The following is a 24,262-nucleotide window of genomic DNA, read 5'->3' as shown; positions in this document are numbered from 1 at the left end:
ATCATCCTAGCCTGTCAATCTGCTTGTGTTACACCCATCTTTGAAATTGTACACTGGCTTCTTCTCCATGCCATTTAGTTTTTCTTATGCTCATCTTCAAATCTTTGCATAATCTTGCCCATTTACAGTCTCACCTATCGCACCGCCCTTAACCTTTCAATGTAGCAATGATGCCAGCTTCAGTACCCCATTAGTCCACTTCTCCCTCAGCTATCCCCATCTCGTTTCCTGTATCTCCCCATACAGACGAACTGCCCTGCCGGAGCTCACCCCATGAGACCTTTCCACATTCAAATCCCTCCTGAAGACTCATTTGTATCACCATGCCACAAGAAGTGAGTCAACTTCACCGTGCTGGGCACATGCCTTTACTGACTAACTGTGGTATCTTACTGTTTTGTCCCCTTCTCTTTCCTCCCTAATCTCCACCTGTTTGTTTTGTTCCTCCTTCATTCTACCATTGTCTCAAATTAGACTTGAATCTTTTCAGTGCAGGGATCATGTCTTATCTGTATTGTGAAATAGCTGGCACACTACTTGGTGCTGTAAAATAATAAAATAAGTAATCCCCCTAGCTCATCTGCAATCCCGCACCCCCCCTGTCTTGAGGGAAACCTTCATTAGAAACTCTGCCAGGTGACTGATCCACTGTGCTACTCTACTGGTTTTATCAGAGGAGTGAACACCATGGTCCTAGACATCAGCATTTCCCAGAACTGGCTTTTCTGAAATCAATCCCCTTGTCCAGCTGCACTCCATGAATTCATGCCTTCCCAAACTGCATTAAGCAAGCTCGTTCTCAGTGATTCCAAAGTTCTCCATAATCCTCACCTTCTCAACCTGCTCAGATGTTGCAGATTACACGGTGCATACACAGAGTGGAGATTTTTCAGGGACTGATCCTGCTCTCCTTACTCCCGCAAAACTTCCACTGCAGGAGGTTGCTCATAATTTACATACAGAAACAGAAACTAAATTTGTCAAAGTGGAATTCTAATCTCTTAACCACATTCAACATTTGTTCACAGGGATGGTTTTCCCCCAGATCTGCACTCTCCTGTTTGGTCACAGGAATTATCAATACAGCAAATATAGTCAGTTGGTTTTAATGTGGCAAAAGTCACTTCATTGTATGAAAATAAAAGGTCAACATCATGAAAAACAACATTCATGTGTAGTCAAAAGGAGTAAGGCTTTTTTTTTTTTTTTTTTAGTAGTAGTAATTATATTTTTGGGTTCTCAAAAACTGCAATACCTTCCCCCATAAAAAGAAAAGTTAACAACATTTTTCTCTCCAGGAATGTGATTTAACTTAATTATTAAACTAATAATCACTTCCTGTGCACTTGCTAGAAACAAAGAATGACTGTGGGAGACAGTAAACAATACTGCTGAACTTGAAATGGATTTAAAGATGCTGCAAACAATAATTCTATTGCAGAACTACTGCATATAAACATATTACATAAGTCTACATAGCTTTATTTACTCTCATTGGATCTGTGGCTTTGTTTTCATATTACAAAGCTTATTTAAACAGTACACAGCATTGTATGGCACAGAATGAAAAAAAAATCATATTGACTCAAGAAATCAGAGAAAACTGCTATTGAATCCAATGTAAATAATCATGCAGGAGTGAGAGATTTTCACTGTCTGCATCACTTAACTACTAATCCATCTCCCCAAGACTTAGACTTTGTCTACATGAGAAAATTGCACTAGTTTAATGTAAATCGGTTAACCTGGTTAAGGCAGCGATGAACTTTGTGTAGACACTCTTATTTTAAGAGTGGCTTATTTAACTTTAGCTCAAACTACTTAAGCTAAATCACACACACGCATGTGATAGCATCAAATGGGGATGTAAAACAAGTATAGCTTACATACAAAGCAATTAACATGAGGGAGTAAGACAAAGCAAGTGCTCCCCCAGGGTGTTCTTACATCTTCCTGTTCAATATTTTTTTAAATGTCACAACAGGAGCTGGCACCTGGTGTTCTTCTCTTCTCTGCTCTAGCTCTTCTTGCCAATCAATGTTTTTCTAAACAGAGAATTGTTTTTGCATAGAGAGGAATGAAAGTCTTGTGGCTTGAGTAAGTGCGCAAGAGTTCATTCACATTTTGTACAGCAAATGCAGCCAGCACGCTGACAGCCCAGCCAGCATCAATCTGGAGCACTCAATGGGAGAAAAGAACTGGGATTTAAAAATGCAAGGAACTTGATTTCCAAATGGAGTGCATTATTAGTACTTATCATTTGTTTCCAACAGCACCCACATTAGCTGCTGTATCGAAATACAAGACACCATCTCTGTGCTGAAGAGCTTCCAGTCTGAAAAGGCAAATGGACAAAGAGTAAGGGCAGGAGGTACAACCCAGAAAGAAAGTGGTCCAAGTAATGAATGGCTGTCTTCACAATAAAATATTTGCTGTGTGTATTTGTTTCTATTGGATACTTAAACTGTCCTCCAACTGCTCCCCTGCATGCCATTATTCAAATAATGTTTCATACACATTGCAGAAGTAATGAAACTGTGTAATCTGGGTTAATTCAGAAAGATGCAAAGAACTGTATCTGTACTAGGATAACACTGCAGCCCAAAAGTCTCATCAGCTCCTCTAATGACCTTATATACAGGTGAATACAACATTCAGCTGCCTTTTGGAGCAGCTCATTCAGGAGGACACTACTCTGGATTTAGAATATGTGACAGTAGTTATTATATAAGTTTTAATGCTGGGGTAACGGCATTGGGGCTCTCTGAAGAGTTGAAACAGAGGCTCTACAAAGTGGGCTGACTTATACCTACTTCCTGGTACATGGCTATTATGAAGCTTAGTTAAGGCTGGCAAATCATTTTGAGATCATTGGATGAAAGATGCTACTATATATAACTGAAATATATAATATTTATTATATTATTATTACACCTGAACAAACAGAGAACCCATGAACTGTCCAAGAAGAAAGAAAAAGCTGCTGGATATATATTTTAAGCTAATGGTGAGGAGAAAAGAACAGGCACAAGAATGGAACCTCCATGGAAGAGCTGTAATATGCATATGAGAAAGAAAGGAAAAACCAATACTTGGACGTTAAACTGCTCCCCAGAGCAAAGAAAAAATGGATGAAAGCATGGAATATAACAACGTCACACAGAGGAAGTGTTTGAAATGCCGACACCTTATTGTTGTCTTTATGGTTCAGGGGGTAGCATTCTTGGCTCTGGCCCATGAGGCTGAGGGTACAAATCCCATACTAGCACTTGAATGCATCCCAAATGCTGACACAGCAGCCCCCTTCCAGGAAAGTACTATCCTGTGTATGTTAAACTATGCCCTTTTGCTCAACTCCAGTGGGGTCTGTGTGAAAGTCAAAGGGCAGTTTTTAGAAAGAGTGGGGGGATCAATCTCAGCGCCTTTGCCAGAATCCTTCCCCTTAACAAAACAGGTTCTAATATTCAAGACTATGCCTGTGTGTGAGCTTTGGAGTGTATTTACCTACACAGTCACTGTACTACTAGTATACACAATAGAGTTTCATAGTGCGGATCAGGAAAATTTTGCCGCGGTACAGAACTACTTGTTATAACATATGAACTGCATAAGACTTCTTTCTCAGAGGCATGTACACTATGCCATGATAATAAAATATAATACTTGGATCCAAGGATCTCAAAGTAGTTTACAAAGATGGGTAAGCTTATCATAGATGAGGAAACGAAAGCATGGAGAAGTCAGATAGCTTGTTCAAGGCAACACAGTGAGTCCATAGTAGTTGGACTCTAGGCCTCTTGACTCCTAGATCATGATGAGTGTTTAGTTTAGATGACACAGTTTGAGTATTCATGTTCTCCATAAATTTGCATAGTAAGTAATTAATATATAATGTATTTAAGAGAATAAAATATACAGTTTATTCTTAATGAACATTGGTAATACTTATGTCACTTTATTTTTTAAATGATAGGAGATGTAAAGATGCAGGAGGAAGCATTTTGGAATGACAGCTATAATCTCATTTGTGCCTCCTGCCAGCAATGAACACCTTACTAGTGGCAAGACTCTGCCCCTACAGAGCTGACTGCAAAATCAGGGCTTTAGTTTGCACATCAGTATCACATTAGGACCAAAAAAGCCTATCAGGCCTTAGCCATAGTTGTTTGATGGAGCAAAAGGTCAGTGCTACAATGCAAAATGGCAGACATTTTCACACCCAGGTGGGAACTACCAAATTTGCCAATTTCACTTTACTTGCAAAAGCGGTCATCAAAATCAAAGGACAGCCTCATTCTGATGAGTTAGGAGAATGAGCAACAGATGGCTTATGCAATTAAATGTAGAGAAATGTAAGAGGCTAGCAGGAAAATCTGTTAAAAGTATTACCCTCAAAGGTTGGGCACTACTGAACACAGATCAGGGGAAAGATCTGAGGGGTTAAAGTAGGCAGAACATTAAATCTTTCGGCACAATGCTTAGAAGCAGTAACAAAAAGCAAACAATTCTGCAGTGTATAAATAAAGGGTATTGAACACAAGTCAAAGGACATTATTCTTCCATTTCATAAGGGCCTGATGAGGCCACATGTAGAATGCTATGCTCAGTTCTAGCTGCCTTTTAATTTTTTTAATAAGGGCTATTATGTAGCTGGGTAGAGTAAAGCAAAGAGCAAGCCACATGACTCCTAGATACATGCAAACCTACACAGAACAGTATGAGATATAGCCTGTTTTGCAGAAAGAAAATAATACAGGACCTATTTCAGTGGAGCTGGGTACTTACAGGTCTCATTGACTAGAAATGAGGTTGCAGGTGCTCAGCACTTCTGAAAAACAGGGCCCATAGGGAAATAAAAAATGATGTTATAATAAGGTCCTAACACAGGGGTGGGCAAACTTTTTGGCCCGAAAGCCACATCGGCATTGCAAAACTGTATGGAGGGTCGGGTAGGGAAGGCTGTGCCTCCCCAAAGAGCCTGGCCCCCACCCCCTATCCGCCCCTCCCACTTCCCGCCCCCCTCAGAACTCCCGACCCATCCAATGCTCCTTGTCCCCTGACCACCCCCTCCCAGGACCCTCCACCCCCTATCCAACCCCTCCTTCTCCCTGTCCCCTGACTGCTCCAACCCCTATCCACATCCCCACTCCCAGACAGGCACCCCCAGGACCGCACCCCATCCAACCCCCCCACTCCCTGTCCCCTGACTGCCCCGACCCCTATTCACACCCCCACCCCCAGACAGGCCCCCCCCCGGGACTTCCACGCCTATCCAAACCCCCCTGCTCCCTGTCCCCTGACTGCCCCCTGGGACCCTTTGCCCCTTATCCAACTCCCCCCCCCCCCCCCCGGCAAAGCCCCACTGCCTGGCAGGAGTGCAGGCCAGAGCGCTGGCGTTGCACTGAGGCTGCAGGGGAGGGGGGGAAGCAGGGGAGGGGCCGGGGGCTAGCCTCCCTGGCCGGGAGCTCGGGGGCCGGGCAGGACAGTCTGGATGTGGCCCGTGGGCCATAGTTTGCCCACCTCTGTCCTAACATCTACTGGTTACTAAAGTTCTCATGGCTCTTTTCATGAGTTTAGAGGTATTAGCCATGGTGTCCTGTCAAATTCTACTGTGAGTAACTGTAATCTGTCTACTAAATTCTGACCGCAGACAAACTGGAAGAAGAAACTGATGAACATAGGCACAAAGTAATTGACACATCACTGTCCACACTGTCTCAGACAATGGACAGAACCAGATGCTTCAGAGGAAGGTACAAGAATTCTCATAATAGACTTGTGGAATAACCTGCCCATTGGGAAAGAGTCTTCCTAGACCCAGGAATTTGTGGTTGTTTTATGCCCTGAAGCATGAAAGTTTCTCTCTTCTAATCTTATCTAATGTAACTGTGATTGTTCTCATTATCCACATAAATATCTATTTCTTCTTGAATCCTTCTAAGCTGTACAGTTATGTCTTCCAGCAATGTGTCCGCCAGGTTAATGATGGCTAGTATAAAAATGTATTTCCATTTTAAAAATTATCACTTTTCAATTCCATTGAACATCCCCTCGATATTAGGAAAACAAGAGCAGCCAACTTACCTTCCCGATACCATTCATTATTTTAATATACCTTTCTCATGCCCTCTTATTCATCTCTACTGTAAGGCCCCAATCCTGCAAAGGCCTGTGCTTATAGTTCAATTAACAAGACTTTATGAGGTCAGGGCCTAAATTAAATAATCCTAATAATTTCAGTCTTTTCATTTGAAAGTCTCTCCAGGCCTCTAACGGTTTTCATTTCTCATCTCTGGACTCTTCTGTTTGTGTTACATCTTTTTGAGATGGTGTGATAAGATCTAAACACAATTTATCTAATAGCATTACTATATTTTTATGTTTTCTCGCCCCAGTCCTTTATAGAACCTAACATTTGCTTTGTTTTCATGACTATTGCTGCACAGTGAGTAAATATTTTGATAGAACTGTCCACAATGAAGCCCAGGTCTTTTTCCTGAGGGTTACAGTTAATTCACTTCCTGTCCTAAAATGTACCATTGTCATGTTGTGCATTATTAAATAGTTGTTGCTTTCCATATATGGTACACTCCCATTTATCCAAATGGCCTGGGGGACAACCAAGAGTTTTGGATTACCAGGCATTTGGATAAAGAGAAGTGCAATTAACTAAGAGCTACACTGGGGACACACTGTGGATTCAGATAACTAGGATTGTCGGATACTGAAATTATACTGCATACGTCACATATGTGGAGAAGATACTTATGATAAACTGTAGAGCCATGAAATAAATAATACCTTGCATCTTTCACAACTAATCCATCTCCCCCAGGATTTACACTAACATTTCAAATCCCTCAGAAACTTCAAAGAGCTTCCCCCCCCCCCTTTTTTTTTTAAAACCAAGCTACCCCAGAAATATTTCCTCCTCCCCAACAAAACGTAACCCAGCACAAACACCCAGGTAACAATGTCACTCATAAATTACGTGCCCAAACCAAATGTATGCATATGAAACCTTTATATCACATCACACCATAAGATTTTCTAGTTAGTCTGTCCAGTCAATATTTGTGGCAGTGCTTCGAAAAGCATTTGGATGATAGGTGTTGTAAAAATGTCAGATCACTATCATTTTAATTGGATATAAAAACATAAGAACAACCATACCGGGTCAGACTAATGGTTCATCTAGCCCAATATCCTGTCTTCCAACACTGACCCATGCCAGGTGTTTCATATGGAATAAACAGAATATGCAATCATCGTTGTCCACACCCAGCTTCTGACAGTGAGAGACTAGGGGCATGGGGTTGCACCCCTGATCATCTTGACTAACAGCCATTGTGGATCTATCCTCCATGAACTGACCTTATTCTTTTTTTAACCCAGTTATACTTTTGGCCTTCACAACATCCCTTAGCAACAAGTTCCACAGGTTGAATGTGCTCGTACTTCCTTTTTTTGTTTTAAACCTGTTCCTATTAACTTCATAAGGTGACCCCTGGTTCTTGTGTTATGTGAAGGGATAACTTCCTTATTCACTTTCTCCACACCATTCATGATTTTACAGACCTCTTATCATATCCCCCTTTAGTCAAGCTAAGAAGTCCCAGTCTTTTTAATCTCTGCTCTTATGGAAGCTGTTCCACACCCCTAATCATTTTTGTTGCCCTTCTCCATACCTTTTCCAACTCTAATATATCTTTTTAGAGATGGGATGACTAGAACTGCAGACAGTATTCAAGGTCTGGAGTACCATGGATTTATATAATGGCATTATGATATGTTCGGTCTCATTTATCCCTTTCCTAATAGATCCTAACATTGTTAGCTTTTTTGACTGCTGCTCCATATTGAGCAGATGTTTTCAGAGAACTAACCACAAATGACTCCAAGTTCTCCTCTTTGACAGGTAACAGCTAATTTAGACCCTATCATTTTGTATGGATAGTTGGGATTATGATCTCCAAAGTGCATTAATCAACACTGAATTTCATCTGCCATTTTGTTGCCCAATCACCCAGTTTTGTGAGATCCCTTTGTAACTCTTTGCAGTCTGCTTTGGACTTAACTATCTTGAGTAATTTTGTATCATCTGCAAACTTTGCCACCTCACTGTTTACCACTTTTTCCACATCATTTATGAGCAGGAATCCTAGTTTTCTGTGATAAAAACCCAAAATTCTCTGATTAAAAAAACCTATAAAAATCGACGTTTTTCCAGTTACTGATCCATGAGAGGACCTTCCGTCTTACCCCATGACTGCTTACTTTGGTGAGAGACCTTGCCAAAGGCTTTCTGAAAGTCCAACTGCACTATATCCACTGGATCACCCTTGTTCACATGTCTGTTGACTCCCTCAAAGAATTCAAATAGACTGGTGAGCCATGATCATCCTTTACAAAAGTCTTGTTGACTCTTCTGCAACAAATCATGCTCATTTATGTTCCTGGTAATTCTGTTCTTTCCTATGTTCTTTTACTTCACTTCCAGTCCCTAAATTATTGATAGTACAGTGCTGTGTTGCGTTAAGCAGCAGCTATGTGAAGTAAAGTGATTGCTATATGTAGTATCTTGATTTCCATGGCCCAAATCCAGAAGTCCTTATTGAATATTTTGCTCAGTCTTCACTCAAGCAATGCTCCCGGTTTTCAGTATGAGTTTTGCCTGAGAATGGCTAAGTAAAACCAGAATAAGGACTTCACAGTTTGGCCCTAAATGTATTTCTATATGTATCAGTGACTTCTATATCTATTTCTGTGATATGCTTTGAGGTTTACAAAAGGGGCTTTATATAAACACATAAAGCTCATGTTAGCCTTTAAAGGATAGACACTACAGGCCTAATCCTGCACCAGCGAAGTTAATGGCTGTGTTGTGACTGACTCTAATGGGCTCAGAACTGGTCCCAAGCAGATGTAATGCACATTGCCTGCATTTCCCTCTTGATTTCAGACTATTAGAATACTTTTGTAGTAGAGTATTTATTTGGCAAGTAGATTTCTAAAGCAGTAATGAAAAATACAAGTTGAAAGCCTGCATTTCTAGATTGTCACTGAACATATTTTTAATTAACTTTACAAAGGCTAAATTTAAAACCAAGCGTGGCTAACATATCCACCGTACAGCAGTCTGTTCCTTAAATGAAAACACCAAAAAAACCCAACTGTTAACTAATGGTTACTCCAGGTCTCCTCTCTTTACAATGCCTCAATGCAGCTCATATGTTGCTTCTCTGAGGCTTTCCAATGACACATAACCACACTGCTTGCCAACACTCCTTTAACCCTAATGGTGACCTACATCTTATAACATTCAGAACAAAAATGGTAATTTCCTTTCAGCATGAACTAATTTGTTATTTCTTCAGTTTATCTGATCTTGAAAGAAATAACATCACTAAATTTTACCCTGCTAGTTAACAGCAACACAATTATTACTGCAGATCACCTGAGAAAGACACTGCAACTAAGTGAGAACCCACTGTCCTCCTGAGAATGATACTGCAGGCAGGTGAGCACCGCAGATTTCCTGAGAAAGATACCAGTGGAGTTCAATTATTGTGTAAGGTTCTGTTATTTTCTTGTGTATCACAGATATGCTTGAAGTATGTCACAAGCAATTCTCTCAAGTCAGACTGACAGTCAAATCTCTAACATGACAATTACTCCTTTACAGGCACTTCTGATGCAAGAATTACACAATGACAATTTAAAAGCTTAGTAAGTGATCATTCTGGATGGTGACAAGATGTTCATCTTCTATGGTAAGGCCTCCTTTTCTCGCTTTTTGATGGCTTGTTCTTTGGGGTCATGGGGAGGGAAGAAATAGGAAAGAAGTCTTTGTGCGCCCCAGAACACAGGGAGCATAGCGACAGCTAGTGCAAGATGTCCTTATATAGTCAAACAAGGAGGGTGGTGTCCTGCTCATCCCCAAGACAGTCCCATAGGAAAGAAGGCAGAAGGGGAAACATCTCTCTCACTATAGACAATAACCCAGCATGGTGTCTGCTGGGATAATGCCTGCCAGATCCCTGGGAACTATTCTGCTGCTTTTGCCAAACACATCATAAGAACTGCTCCCACCAGTTCCTGCCTTCAGTTGTGCAGTGGGGGGGGACAGACCACAGAAATCTGAGCTGCCTTAGTCAGAAGTGGCCCAGATGCAACAGTAAGCCAGTGACAAAACAAATGCCAAGCCCTTGCCTGCTGAGTGGGCTAGGAAGCTGCACTTAACAAGAAGTTCAGTGACCTAAGATAAAAGGACATCTTGAAACTGGCAGAAAGTCTGTCAAAGGGTAAAGTGGGCTCCGATAAAGTCTGTCCACAGGTGACTTGAAGGTTTAGGTGCTCCTGAAGTTTTGGTGGCTCTATGTTCCATTTAAGTCTTAATCTATCCCTGGCAGGCAGAGGCTGGAAAGACAAAAATCCAGTCTAAAAATATAACTTATTTTCAAAGATCTTTTTCAAGACCCCAATGGGAGGGTTGCTCCCAAGGCTATAAATGTGGCTAGGGACCCAGACAGAGGGAACCACACCTGGAGTAAAAAGTTAGATTAACGTTCCAATGATGTTTTTCTGTTTACCCAATATAACCTCATTGGCAATGCATGTGACTGAAGCTGTGCTTAGAAGCCAAGCAAGGCATTATATCCAGCTTTCTGTGTGTGAAGCAATTAATTGTAATCCAGTTTTGAAACAAAAATATGAGATTCTCAGAAAATATATTTACCAAATACTCCACAGCCCTTCAGATCCAACACAAAACTGCAAGCGGCCAGGTCTGTATTAAGCTACCCTCCCACTGCAGTTTAATGTTTATTTCAGTTATATGTTAGCATCTAAAAGAGGAGCAATTCAACAACATCAGAGAGACCCCCAGACAGGTTGATCCAAAACATAAAAACCCCACAGGACAAAAGCTTAATTATGGTGAAAAACAAAGCAAAAAGAAATAGTCACATCTCTGAAACCTCACACTTTGGAAGTAAACAAAGCCATAAAGCTGACTGAATGTGCTACTGAAATTGATCTCACTGGTCAGTTATTTATTTAGCAGGTTCCCAGTCTTCTTAAGGCACATCTGAGATCCTTTGTAAGAACCGCTATTACAGTACACTAGTCTGTATCTCCCATCAAGAAATGGAGAAATTATTATTTGAAAGTTGTCTCTCAAAGCTTAGCTATCATTTGTAAGGTGCAGGAAGTCAGCTTCACACAGTTTCTATCTTCAGCCTTCCTCTCTGATTTCAGTTTCTAGCTCTCTCGTCTGCCACAGTCATCCTCGATAACTTCAGCTCCACGTTAATGCCCCACGTGACCCCTTAGCTGCACATTTCCTGGCCTGCATGTCTTCATTTAACCTGTAGCCCTGGCTCGGTTCTCCCACTTACCAAAAGAGCCCATCACTTGACTTGGTCTTCACCAAGCACAGCTCTGTCTCTTGTCTCTGGTGCCACAGGCACCAACTTTCCAAAGTGCCAGGGGGTACTCTGCCTCAGGCCCTGCCCCCACTCCACCCTTTCCCCCAAAGCCCCACCTCCACCCCACCTCTTCCCACCCACTTCCACCCCCTCCTTGCACGCTGCAAAACAACTGATTGCACTGGGTGAGAGGCACAGGGAGGGGGAGAGAGGGGCTGATTTGTGGGGCCTGCCGGCCAGTGGGAAACACTGGGGGGAGCTGATGGAGTCTGCCGGCGGGTGCTCAGCACCCACAATTTTCCCCGTGGATGCTCCAGCCCCAGAATACCCACGGAATCGGTGCCTATGTCTGTTGCTGATTTCCCCTTCTCTGCCATTACCTCGTGCCTTTCAGCACTGCCCATCAGTCCCCCACACTATGCTGGTCACTCAGCCTTTACTTTCAGTCCATTAGCATTGCTGATTTCTCATTTGCTCTCAGACTTCTCCTCCCTCCCCTTTCTTTCATTTATATGGCTGTTGATTCTCTCCACACTTCACTCTCCTCCACTCTTGACTCTTTTGCCCTTCTCTCCCATTGCAAAGTCTGCCCTACCAATCACCAGCCCAGCCTCACCCCCAATATCCACTTCATTTGCTTCGGCTCTCACGCTGCAGAATGACTCTGGCGGAAATCCTGTGTCAGGTCAACTTCCTCCACTACAAAATTCTGTTCTCTTCTCCTTCAGTTCTGCCATCTTCCTAGGTAAGTAACTCTACTTCTCCAACTTAACTGGATCACACACCCGCAATCCCAGTCACCTTTTCACCACCTTTCACTCACTCCTCAAACCCTCCCTGTCTCCAGCCTCCACTTCTTTCTCGGAAAAGAAAACTGACAAAATACAATGGGAGCTTCCTCCTCCCTGCGGCTTGCTTTTCCTTCCCCACAACTCTCTCTCCTTCTTCTCCCCATCACAGACACAAAAGCTTCTCATCTGCTCTCCTCCTCTAACACCTCTACTTGCCCTAGAAACCCTATCCCACCTCCTGGTCTTCTTCACACCACTCTTGTCCTCTCCCTTACTCTTCCCCTTAACGTCTCACTCCTGTCTGGCTCTATTCAGCTGGCAATACAAGCATGCTTTAGTCTCTGCTATCACAAAAAACCCACCCTTGACTCCACTTGCCTCTCTAAGCTCATTGAATGTGTTGTTTACAGTTGCTGTCTGGCGTTCCTCTCGTCCACTTCCACCCTAGGCCCTCTCCAATCTGGCTTCCACCCCTTGCACTCCACTAAAACCACTCTCGTCAAAGTCTCCAATGACCTCTTCTTAGCCAAAGCTCAGAACCAGTACTCCATCCAGAACCTCCTTGACCTCTCAGCTGCCTCCAACACCACCAACCATACTCTTCTTCTTGACTCTGTCCTCCTACCTTTAATCCCTCCATCAGCCAATCCTCCTCACCCGCTCTCCAAACCTCATCTCTGGGTAATCTCCTCTGCAAACACAAACTCAACTACCATCTCTATGCTCACAGCTTTCAGATCTACCTTTCTACTCCAGGGCGCCTCCTTCTGCCCAAACTAAAATCATGCGGATCTCTAGGAATCAGCTTAAACTCAACATGTCTAAAACAGTGTTCTTAATCTCCTCTCCCCTCCAAGTCCACCCTGCTACCTCCTTTTTCAATCTCTGTGAACAATATCACCATACTGCCTGACATGCAGGCCTGTAACCTGAGTGCCATTTTCAGCTTGGACTTCTCTCTGCCTCTCCACATCTTGACTTCCAGGCTAAGTGTAAATTTTGCAGATTCTTTCTGTATAACATCTTTAAGATATAAGCTTTCCTATCCAGAACACAGATGAAACTCTCATCCAGGCTCTCATCATATTGCATCTCGGTTACTGCAGCATCCTTTTCTCCGGTGTTGACAAATGTAATCTTACCCCATTCAGACCCCATTCAGACCCATTTAGAATGCTACTGCAAAGATCATTTTTCTAGACTGTCACTTTGAATATATCTCCTCTCTCTCTACCTCCATCCATTGGCACACCCTCCTCTATTGCATCAAACATAGCTACTTGTCTTTACTTTGAAGCCCGTCCCCACTCCACCCATCATCTCTCATTGACTATTGAGAGGTTGACTCCCACCTCCCATTGGCCCATGACACCAGCCTCCACAGCCCAATTGTTACATTTTCAAACAAGCATCTTCGTGCTTTCCCATGCTGCCCCTCATGCCTGGGAGGAGCTACCCATAAACATCCATAAAACAGTTAAGCTGCTGGTATGCAGAGAGTACTGCATATCATGTGGACCAATATGGTCTCATTGTTTCCTTGTAGTCCTCCCATCTGTCTGTATCCAACTGTTGTCTTATATATAGACTGAAAGCTCTTTGGGGCAGGAGCAGGTGTTTCTATAGCGTCTAGCACTACAGGATCCTGGTCCATGACTAGGGTTCCTTGGCATTATGGTAACAGAAATAATTAACAACAACAGGTTTTTAAACCACTTAAAACTAAATCCAGTGAATCAAACTGATGATCTTATGGGGGTTTATCATGTTACAGCTAGCTTTCATAACATTGCCTCTGGTGAAGGATACCTTCTTAAACACAGCCTTCTGCTAAAACAAAAGCTGAGTGGTTGGCTGTTTATATACCAGACTCCTGTTTTCACAAAGGTTTATTACTGCTATAAGCATTTGACTCTTGGCAGACCTTTGCTCACATGGCCTCAGCCAAGGAATCTTTTTTGTTATTATTATTATTATTATCACAAAAATTTGAAACACCACAAATTAGTTAGAGTTATAGGGATGCAAAGTGTTAAGATGCTTAACTGATACCCTATGACTGACCTTTTTGCAGACCGCTCAGTTGTAATGGGTCCAGTGGGATGGGTGTCTTTGGATGCTCTCTTAGGGTGGGGAATTTTGTTTAAAAAAAGAAGTTTAAATATGAAAGGCTAAAACAGACAGAATGGACTAGATTCATACACAGTCTCACTCTGTTGTCTTTTGTGTCATTACAATAGAGATGAATTTGTCCAAGATTTCAAGCCTGTCAATACTCAATGGTACTTTTTTAAGCGTAAAATTCTGATATAATTGAAATAAACAAGCAGATTTCTAATTCACTGACATTTTCAGAATGAATTCTGCAGCGCTCTCTTCAACATGGTAAACAATAATGTACATTTTTACCTAGTGCCTGTCATCTAAAAGGATTACAAAGCACTTTATACACACAGCACCACTGAAAAGCAGCTACTTTGGGGTCACTGGGTCAAACTACTACTCTGATGAAAAATGCCACAAGATATTTAATATCCATGCACAGTAGACAGGCCTTCAGTTTTTAAAGTCACAAAGGAAAGATACCTACCCCACTGCAATAAACTACAAGGAACCCAATTTCTCTTTCTTAGGAGGATGAAGGGCTGAGTAGACCTTTACAGGATTTGCACTGGTAGTACCAGGGAGCCTAGACACTCTCCAGCTTGACTTTTTTTAAAGGAAAAATCATTTAATCATAAAGAGTTCCTTTATTTTCCAGACTAAAGCCCACATCCTGTTGCTGGATATGTATGCATTACTCTCCCATTGTCTTCAGTTTGGCCCTGAATCAGCAACCCACACATGTAGGACTCACTCATTAGAAAGAAAGAACTCCAACACTGGGAAACCCAGTGGGTTTTTGGAAGTAATTCATTTTATACAAACCATTGAAAAAGTTAAACACGTAGAGTAAGAAAACCACATCAGCTCCAGATTTCAAAGTAAAGCAAAACAAAACTCATGACACTTGTAAAAAACAGTTCTGCTTTTCATGGCAGAATTGCTGATGGAGTGCACATTAATTACCAGTGCTCCAGCATAAGGGCTGTTTATTGATCAGGGGACCAGTAATGTTCCCACTGAAGTCAACAGCAAGAGCAGGCTCAGGCTCCATCCACATAAAGGACTTAAAATATTTTAAGTTCTGAAGTGCTTACAGGGAACAAACAGGCTGTGGGACTGTTCTGATTTTAAAATAATTGTGCAGGATTATTGCTCAGAAAAGGTGCCAGCCTGACAGCCCAGGAGACTGATTTTATCCATTTACGAACAGAACAGCTGCAGACTTTCTAACATGCGGCCTCCCTGCCCACAAATATACCTCAATCCTGACCTGGAGGGACCAGTTCTATCCCGCAATAAAAGAATAGCTCATTTTCCATGATGCTTCAGTCCTTGACCTCTCCCTATAATCAAAGTAGTATACCATCTCCTGCCAGTTGTGGTGGTGGTCTCTGTACCATGGACACCTGTGCACTGATTACAGGTCTGAGCGCCCCATACATGGACACTACTGAACAGTCGGGACTCCAATCTGAAGAGTGCTTCAACTGTGGTGACTACATCTGTGGGACACAATCTCACTCCAAATGTTTTTGACCTGTGGCAAAACTACCATCTGTGCAATTAACAGGAGCTCAAAATACATTCAGATATTTTCCCCCTAACCCTGCTATAAACAGGAGGCAGAGATGGGAAATCTGCCACTCATCAAAGGAAGCAGATTTGAAATAATCTGTTCTGCTTAGAACTCTGTGTACTTCTTGGAAATAGGGAAAAGGGAAATTCTGAACACTATCTGTATGCAGGGCAAAGTTTGCTTATCTTTCTAGACTGTGTTTTCAGTACTGCTGTCTCGCATGTTGCTTTATGCCATGATACTTGACAAGAAATCTATTTGATTTAAATCTCAAGGTAGCCCTAAGAGTCTTTAAATTATTGACCTTATATGGATTGAGGAAAGATGTTTTTCAAAAACTGGTAAATAAAACTGATCTAGAATGTGTATTGTGCCTTTCATTCTGAAGGAACTTTACAAATAGATAAAAATATGGGCCAGATCCTCAAGCAGTGTACTGACATAGTTCCATTGGCTTTAATGGAGTGATGGCATTTGATGCCAATGGAGGGTCTGACCTTATGGAAGTTTAGAGCACACAGCACCTTGCAGTATTTGGCCTTCTATACAGGCCTTGTTTCACCCACCACTAAGGCACCACCTGTCTTTGGGATGAAACACTGCACTTGTGTAACAGCACACAGCAACACTGCACAACTGTGTAGGACAGAAAGGGAAGATGAAAGGTGTATGCAACTGAAAAAGCAGTGGAATTATAGCCCAGTTCTGCTTCCATTGTAATTAATGGGAGTTTTTCCATTGACTTCAAAGGGTGCTGGACTGGGTTCTCAGGTAGGCAGAATGTAGGTACTATAGTTAGTGTGTGTCCAGGTCCAGGGGCCTGATCCTGAGGGATACCACTCTTAGTGAAATGATTGCGAGTGCTCAGTAATTTTCAGGATCAGACCCTGGACTAAAATCCTTACACCTGCAAAAAGTACTATGAGATCCATGACCGCAACTGATCAAATCCTAGTTTTATATATCATCCAGAAGATTAAGAGTTGAACACAACAGAACTTTTTTCAGGCAATGCAGATACAGAGTTGTTCTTTAATGTTAAAACCAGTCTCTGCTAAAAGTTAATAACATAACTATGCCGTGGAATTCAGCTCTTTGGACCAGGGCTCCAAAGTCTACAAGTAATTTCTCAAGATGCCACTGTGCCGGTTTTACTCACCCCTAGCCATCTTGCTCCTTTATTGGCAGCCTGTTGAATCTGCACTCTTTTGAGGGTGACATGGTAAACAGCTCCTTCCTCTACCTCTTCACCCCCGTCCTGAATTGAGCTCTGCCATGGAAGGGGAGAAAAAAAAAAGAGAAAGGAAAAAAAAAAGGTACTTTTCCCCCCTTCTCTGCTAACCATAATCTGTACCAGCTGCTATACTCCTTATTGCAGAGCTCAGTGCACAAGATGGGCTGTATAAAGTAAATATAAGAATCAAAGCATTACAGGACACTTTTCGATTGAGGGAATGCTGAGATACTCTTGGCAAGCTGCCATTTCCTATGGTATCAGGATACCCCGACTTTCCATTTAGTTCTTTTTCCTAGACTTGCACATATTTTAAATAGTTTTGTTGTCTTTTTTGAAGGAAATGATTCCATTCTGATTAGTAAACTTTTTTAAAAGCAATTAATCTCTTTGGTTTTCCTTTATGGAAGGAATTATACTTTAAAACAGAGGAATTACATAGGTTGAGATCATTTAAACTAAAAACTAAAAAATTATTTAAAATACAGTTGTCTATTTCTTTTGACATGAGGGACTAAAAGCACTTCTGTTTTGCTTTTTAATATTATTTCAGGCTACAAAACCTTCACAGGGCTAAGACTAGGAAAGTTACGAATATCAGAAAGCAGAAGCAGCACCATATCATCACACTAAAACTTTAATTGAAACATAACCTGAAATAATTCTCCATTTTATATTTCCTAATCTAAAGAACAAAATATAAAAACAAAGACAAACCACTATTGCTGAGCCAGGGAAAAAAAATCCTGAATTCATCCTCAAGGACTCATCTAACTTCCCTTTCTCAAATGTTTCCCTCTTCTGTGACACTCCACAAACAGACACAGAAAGTCAATTACTTTGCAGATAAGCATCATTTTAAAAGCAGTAATGCACACTGAGAGATAATAATAAGGAACAATGAGAAAGAGACTTTAAAAGTGGGTCTCAAGAGATTGCAGACACAAAAAGTTGCACACAAATATGTCATCAGTGTGCCAGATTCACTCAGAAAGAATACAATCCAGTCCTGAAATAGGGATTCTCCATCTAGGAAGTCTTTAGAGAAGTCAGGGAGCTCTAGTTACCATTTTAGCTTTCCAAAGCAATTTCATTCTCAGTTTCCTCTTCAGGACATCGACGGGGCATGATGGATCCTGTTCTGAAGCAAATAGCTTTTACAATCCTCTCACATACTTTCTCAACTCAGTAGACACCACTCTGCCTCTATTGCTTGGGTTCTGCAGTCAATTCATGACCACAAAGAACTGTGTAAGTGGTGTGCCGGGGGAGAGAGAGAGAGAGAGAGAAAGAGAGAGACTCCTCCCCCCACGCACACACAGTGATGTAAGGTTTTCCTGTTTATGCTTATAAATTTAAACTCCCCTTTCTAAGCTCCAGCATATATAAAAAGTTATTATAAAATAATCTTTCAGTGCTTAAAGACCCTTCAACATTGTGCTAAGCCTCTGAAGTTTATCTTAGTTTCCTGACATATACTAGGTACCAAAGTAATTCCCCCACCCCCCTTAACTATAAGAGACAAAGAGAGGGGAGTGGTGAAGGGGGAGGGTTAAATAAACTGCTATTATCCACTTGCGTAGACTTCTTTGAATAATCTAATCAGAGTGACTCCAGCCAGGCATTAACAATGTAAAGCTGCAATACCAATAGAGGAGTAAGTTTATCTTTCAGAAGCACAAAAATGGTACCTCAATATTCTAAAAGCCTTTAGAATTGAAAACCATTCAGAATTGAAACATTCAAAAAGGGTTTAATAGTGCACTGATCTGATGGCAGAACTGAAGATCATGACTTTCTGAAAACTTCACTTAAAAGACTTAAATATAACACATTCTCACTTCAGCAAAATGAGACTCAGGAGTTTCCAATCAAATAAGAGAGGTTCTTTTCTTTCCCTATTAAGAAAACTTGAAGTTTTTCAGTGGTGATTCTAGCTATGTTCATGGGAATCCTGCAGTATTATTTACTTACCCAACTCAATAAGTGTAAAATGCACTTTACAGAACAAGTATAAAATGACAGGATCACTGCCTTGAAAAGATGACAGTCTCACTCAGGATGATGTGATACACAGTTCAGCTCTCTGGACACAAGGAGATGTAGAAACCTCATGGACGACAGAAAATTAAGCCAAACTTGGAGCTTTTTGCCCAAATTGTTTTCAAATTATGAGATGGCAAAAAATTACCTGGAGTCCTTTTGGAGGCTCTCATCACATTAGTTCTTAGTCCATTTTCAAAATCAGTAATGTACATGAAAGTGTCACAAGCAATTCACAAACATGGGTTGCTTTTTAAACGAAAAAGGCCACATTTTTTTAAGTATCAAAAAATCAAGTAGGCTGAAGAGTTCTGGTTGTGAATATATATCAGTGACATAAGGGGAGAAAACTAACAGTGTTCTAGTTTAAAAAACTAATAATCAAAAATTAGGATGTTCAAAGCTAAGATTGCACATTAAATATCTCCAGAAGTTCGAAAGTATGGCTCAGGATAGCTCAAACTATTGTTAGTATATCATCCATACCATCTATGCCTCTCCCAATGATATAAAACCTTACTGTTACGCACTGCACATCTTCAACCTTTGCAATACAAACCACTCACTCTCATTCTATTTACCCATGCCTGGCACACTAATGAACACCAGCCACCCAATACCGCATGTAAGTGCCATCTACCCCAAAGATCAGTTCTAGCTCTTCCAGTTCACCTTCTCTTTGTAAGCCACCTTCCCACTATTAACCAAGAAAACACAACATTTTCACATCTTATCCTCTACATACAATCCATAAACAACACTGGCCTGTACCTACCATTCCATTATATGCCACAAAGCCCTAATTACCCTCACCACCTTCTCTACATAGACTAGAAACCCCTGCAGAGTTATTCTTTTTTATGATTTGTATTATCATAGCACCTAAGAGCACTAGTCATGAACTGGGAACCTGTGGTTGGCACTGTACAAACACGACTTACTATTCTTCATAATGACAGGTTTCAGAGTAGCAGCCGTGTCAGTCTGTATTCGCAAAAAGAAAAGGAGTATTTGTGGCACCTTAGAGACTAACAAATTTATTTGAACTTGTGGGTCCAAGCCACCTCAACCTCCACATTCAATCAGATATCCAATCTGAACCTTGCCACTGTATAAATAATAGGCACAGACACGAATGTGCCTCATCTAAAGATCTCAAAGTACTTTACTGACACTAATTAAGTTCTCTTCAGACCATCTCAGTGAGGCAAGTAAATAGTATAGTATTAGTAACCCTTTTTCAGATCAATAAACTGAAGCACACAGAAATCAATGTCACAGGATCACTCATTGAGATAGTAACAGAGCCAAACATGGAATAAAGGCGCACCAACCCCTGCTCTAACTACCGGTAGACTTACTTATACATATTGATGTTATTAACTGTTAGGGCAAGCATGGTGCTAACACACGGAGACTATCACTTGCAGCTGCTAACAACAGGAAACAAGGAACATTATTTTAAGCTAGGAAACTAAGACTGAAACGTATTGCCATGGTTGAACTGATTTGACTATTTTTCAGGCTGTGTGTGTGTTTATTTTTTGGTTGTGCAATACCAAAATGATCCAGGATATGTCCTGTGCTATATCAGATAATGTCTCTCTGTGTGTTATAAGTGACTACTAAGTCTGGTATCCTACAAATTTAGAACTATGTTTTCAGCTCAGCTAGCCTGTAAAATTGCACCTAAAATTTTGCATGCTGAAAGTGGCACATAATTTTTCACATTCAAAATTTTCTACATGCAAACACCTGGATCTGTGTTGAATACATAAAACTGAAATAAGCAATTTTATAAACTGGTTCTAAAAAATTGGCTAATTAAGAAGCAAAATATAACAGGTTATCATGTGAAGAGGGGAGGATTCATGCTGCCAAGAGTAAAACACCAAGTCTGGACAATTATTTATTATCAAAAAGATGAGTTCTTGGTCAACTGTCCAGTTGACGGTACACTGAGGTATGATGTTCCAGCACCAGAGTTAGCAGTCACCAAAGAGGCAATTACTTCTAATCCATTGTGTTTTCATTGCAAGAAATTGGCAACAAGTTGATGCAAAAAAGAAGAAAGCAACTCATATTTGACCGTATCTTTCTCCTATTTAAATCAGTGACAAAACTCCCCATTGATTCCCAGTGACAAAGACTGGGGCCTTTGTGATTGCCTGGCCAGTGAAAGCCAAGCTCAGCACTTTGCACTCAAAATAGGGTTCAGAGTAGCAGCCGTGTTAGTCTGTATTTGCAAAAAGAAAAGGAGTACTTGTGGCACCTTAGAGACTAACAAATTTATTTGAGCATAAGCTTTCGTGAGCTACAGCTCACTTCATGGGTGTAATCCCTCCTCCTGTGCATGTCTGTGAATCCTACTGGTTGCCAATATCTGAAAGAAATGGGGGGGGAGGGGGAAGAGGTTAGGCAGGAATGTCAGTCAGCACTTCCACATCCAGATAGCAGGTGAGACAGACAGCCACCCTTGTAATTGATTCAACTGGCCATTATTTATTTGGTCATGATTTTGACAGATCCATGGATTTACTTATTAGCAAGGGTCAGGATGGCCATTCTAGAAGTGTGGAAGAGGTTCTTCAATGAAACTGTAAAGGGCTCACAAAGCTGATTATTTTGTAAATTGTTATTTTTAATTATGTAATGTGCCAAGATGCTTCAGTAATTGATACGGATATAATTTCTAAACAAACAAACCATACATAAATAAATCAACCAGTAGAAGGGAGGATAATATTCAAGTATGCATTGAGTCTTTTCTTTGTTTGCCAAATTATTATAGCTTGCTTTTTATAACAGCAGTTTGCATTTATACATCATCTTGCATCCTGAAGAACTGTAAATTGCTTCACAGAAATACAGCCACCTCTGGGGTGCCAGGCAGCAACCCATACCACTGCAGACAGAACACTTCATAACAGTGTGGGAAAGGGAAATTTTTGGTCAAGGGCAGCACAGTGTCATGAGATCTAATATCAACGCAAAACAGACAGAAACTCTTTTAAGGACTGATTCAAAGAAAACCAACACCACACAATAATCTGCATAGAACTAAATTTATCTACTTTGCAAAGATGAAGGATTAACTGGACTCTCCTAGATTTGAACCTGTAATTTCACAGAGTCTAATTATGTCAGATCTTGGCAGGCTTATTATCAGATACAACTGCTATTTAGGTTAGCATGTAAGAGCATGTACATATCATGCCAACCCCCTTCTCTGCCAACCTGTTTCTTTCCCTGATGAGGCTGGGAATATTGAGGTATAGACATCCAGCTCTTTCCAGCATCATCCACCTCTCACTGTCATAGGCACTAAATTCACTCATATTTAAATACATTTTCAAAGCAGTAGATTTCTGAGTGAGTCTTGGAGGTGAAGTGTGTGCAGCCAAAGGGAAGTAGGGAATAGGACAGAGTATATTTGTTCCCTAGTACTCTCAGTCAGCTGACCCTGAGGGGAAGTGTCAAGATCAGCTTGGAGGAAGAAGTTACATTCCACAATAAGAGTTATGGCTTTGTAGGGAAGAGGGAAAATGGAAAACAAGATAAAAATACAATAGTCTTATCTGGAAATCTTTAATGTTTACTTGATCAGAACTGAGACTTTAATTAGACTTTTGTTTATCTATCTCCTTAAATCAATTTAAATAATTCTTTTTAGTTTTTAAAGTTATTTCCCCAAACTAGTTTAGTAGCTATGAAAAAATTAAAACGACCATGGCCAAGCCTAATCAAAATGTAACATGGAGCCTGGAACAACCAACTCATTTGATCTTACATTTGTCCCTACCTAAGGCCCCAATTTAGCAAAGAATTTAAATACGTGCTTAAAGTTAATTATGTGCTTAACACTCAATGGAACTTAAGCCCACGCATAAGTATTTTGCTGAATTGCACCCTAGATCCTGAAGTCAATGGAATTGAGGGATCTCAACACCTGGTGGGATTATACCCTCTATCCACCACTATTACATCAGTTATATTATCTAACAATGATCACACTTTAAAATGGATTTTAAAGCCAACTAAGGGATTTGGATTCCTAGTTAAAAACTGAGTGTCCAAATCCTCTAGCCAGCTTTAAAATTCTCACCCTTAAAATTCTGTTTTGCGAGATGATGGGTTCCAGTGGTATTCCCCATATTAAGTACAGGGAATCTCTCTCAAACTAGTAGAATTTTTCAAGAGGAAGGAAACATTTTAATCATGGCCACTGTACAGGCTAGAAATCTAACACAGGTGCCCATTTTTATTCTGTACTCTAGTATGTAAATTTAGAGGTTATTAGAGACAATTGTAAATGTTGTTCTTGCAATTAATTTTAAAAACAGAAAAATAAACTCATTTTATTTTAGCCCTCTAGTTACCAGTCAGTGTCTGCTAAATTTAGATATGTAAAGACCTACCTAGTATATGAACACTGAAGTTCAATACAGAGAGATGCTCATGGCCACCTATAAAGTGGCACAGGCAGAAGAGAAATCTTCCCTATCTAGGAAATTATAAGTCCCCATCATTATGGTATCTGACAACCTATCCAAGGTGAGGAGCAGAGATCAGAATGCATATACAATACCAAGAGGATCCAGGCTCTGATAATATAAAGGATGATCCATAAAGATCTCAGGGACTGATGGTAATACAGAAAAGAATAACTATTCTGAGCCAGCTGCAGCTTGGGTTACTACAACTATTATTTTGTAGTTCCAGCAAGGTTTAATAATTATTAGTTAAACAAGATTTGCCATGATCTATACTGGCTGGTCAGCCAGGGTCAGCAATGTGTTAACTAATTTGACTTTCCATAATTGTGTTCAAACACGATAATATTTTCTAGTGAAGACAAGACGTGTTTCTGCCACTTCTGCTATATACATTATATATGTTTCTGCTAATGACTCTCTCTGTGCATTCTTTCACCCTTGCAAGGAAAATGAACCATAAATCCACTTGTGAGTACAAACTCAACCTTTTCACTGTGTGACACTTTAAAATATAGTTAACCCTGGAAAGTTCCGAAGCTGTGAACCATGGATCACTGGTGTGGTTCATGAAGCACTTACGGATAGTC

The 24,262-nt window shown here is 40.8% G+C and overlaps 1 protein-coding gene across 5 annotated transcripts in view; it reads right to left on the bottom strand.

Annotated features, from left to right (window-relative positions):
* RGL1 (ral guanine nucleotide dissociation stimulator like 1) overlaps nucleotides 1–24,262 on the bottom strand; it is a 157,270-nt gene that overhangs the window by 89,774 nt on the left and 43,234 nt on the right. For 2 of the 5 annotated variants that reach the window (XM_048860422.2, XM_048860425.2), the window contains exon 3: nucleotides 17,062–17,172. The exons of 1 other annotated variant lie outside the window; for it this stretch is intronic. In XM_048860422.2, coding sequence (XP_048716379.1) covers nucleotides 17,062–17,172 — 111 coding nt within the window. Of the gene's footprint in view, nucleotides 1–17,061; nucleotides 17,173–18,203; nucleotides 18,403–24,262 lie in introns of those variants that run through there. 2 more of the 5 variants (XM_048860424.2, XM_048860427.2) reach the window with 2 other exon arrangements.

The sequence above is a fragment of the Caretta caretta genome, chromosome 8 (genome assembly GCF_965140235.1).
Source record: "Caretta caretta isolate rCarCar2 chromosome 8, rCarCar1.hap1, whole genome shotgun sequence".
Lineage (NCBI taxonomy): Eukaryota > Metazoa > Chordata > Testudines > Cheloniidae > Caretta > Caretta caretta.
Note: the sequence above shows the minus strand (reverse complement) of the source record. Positions and strands in the feature narration are given on the sequence as shown.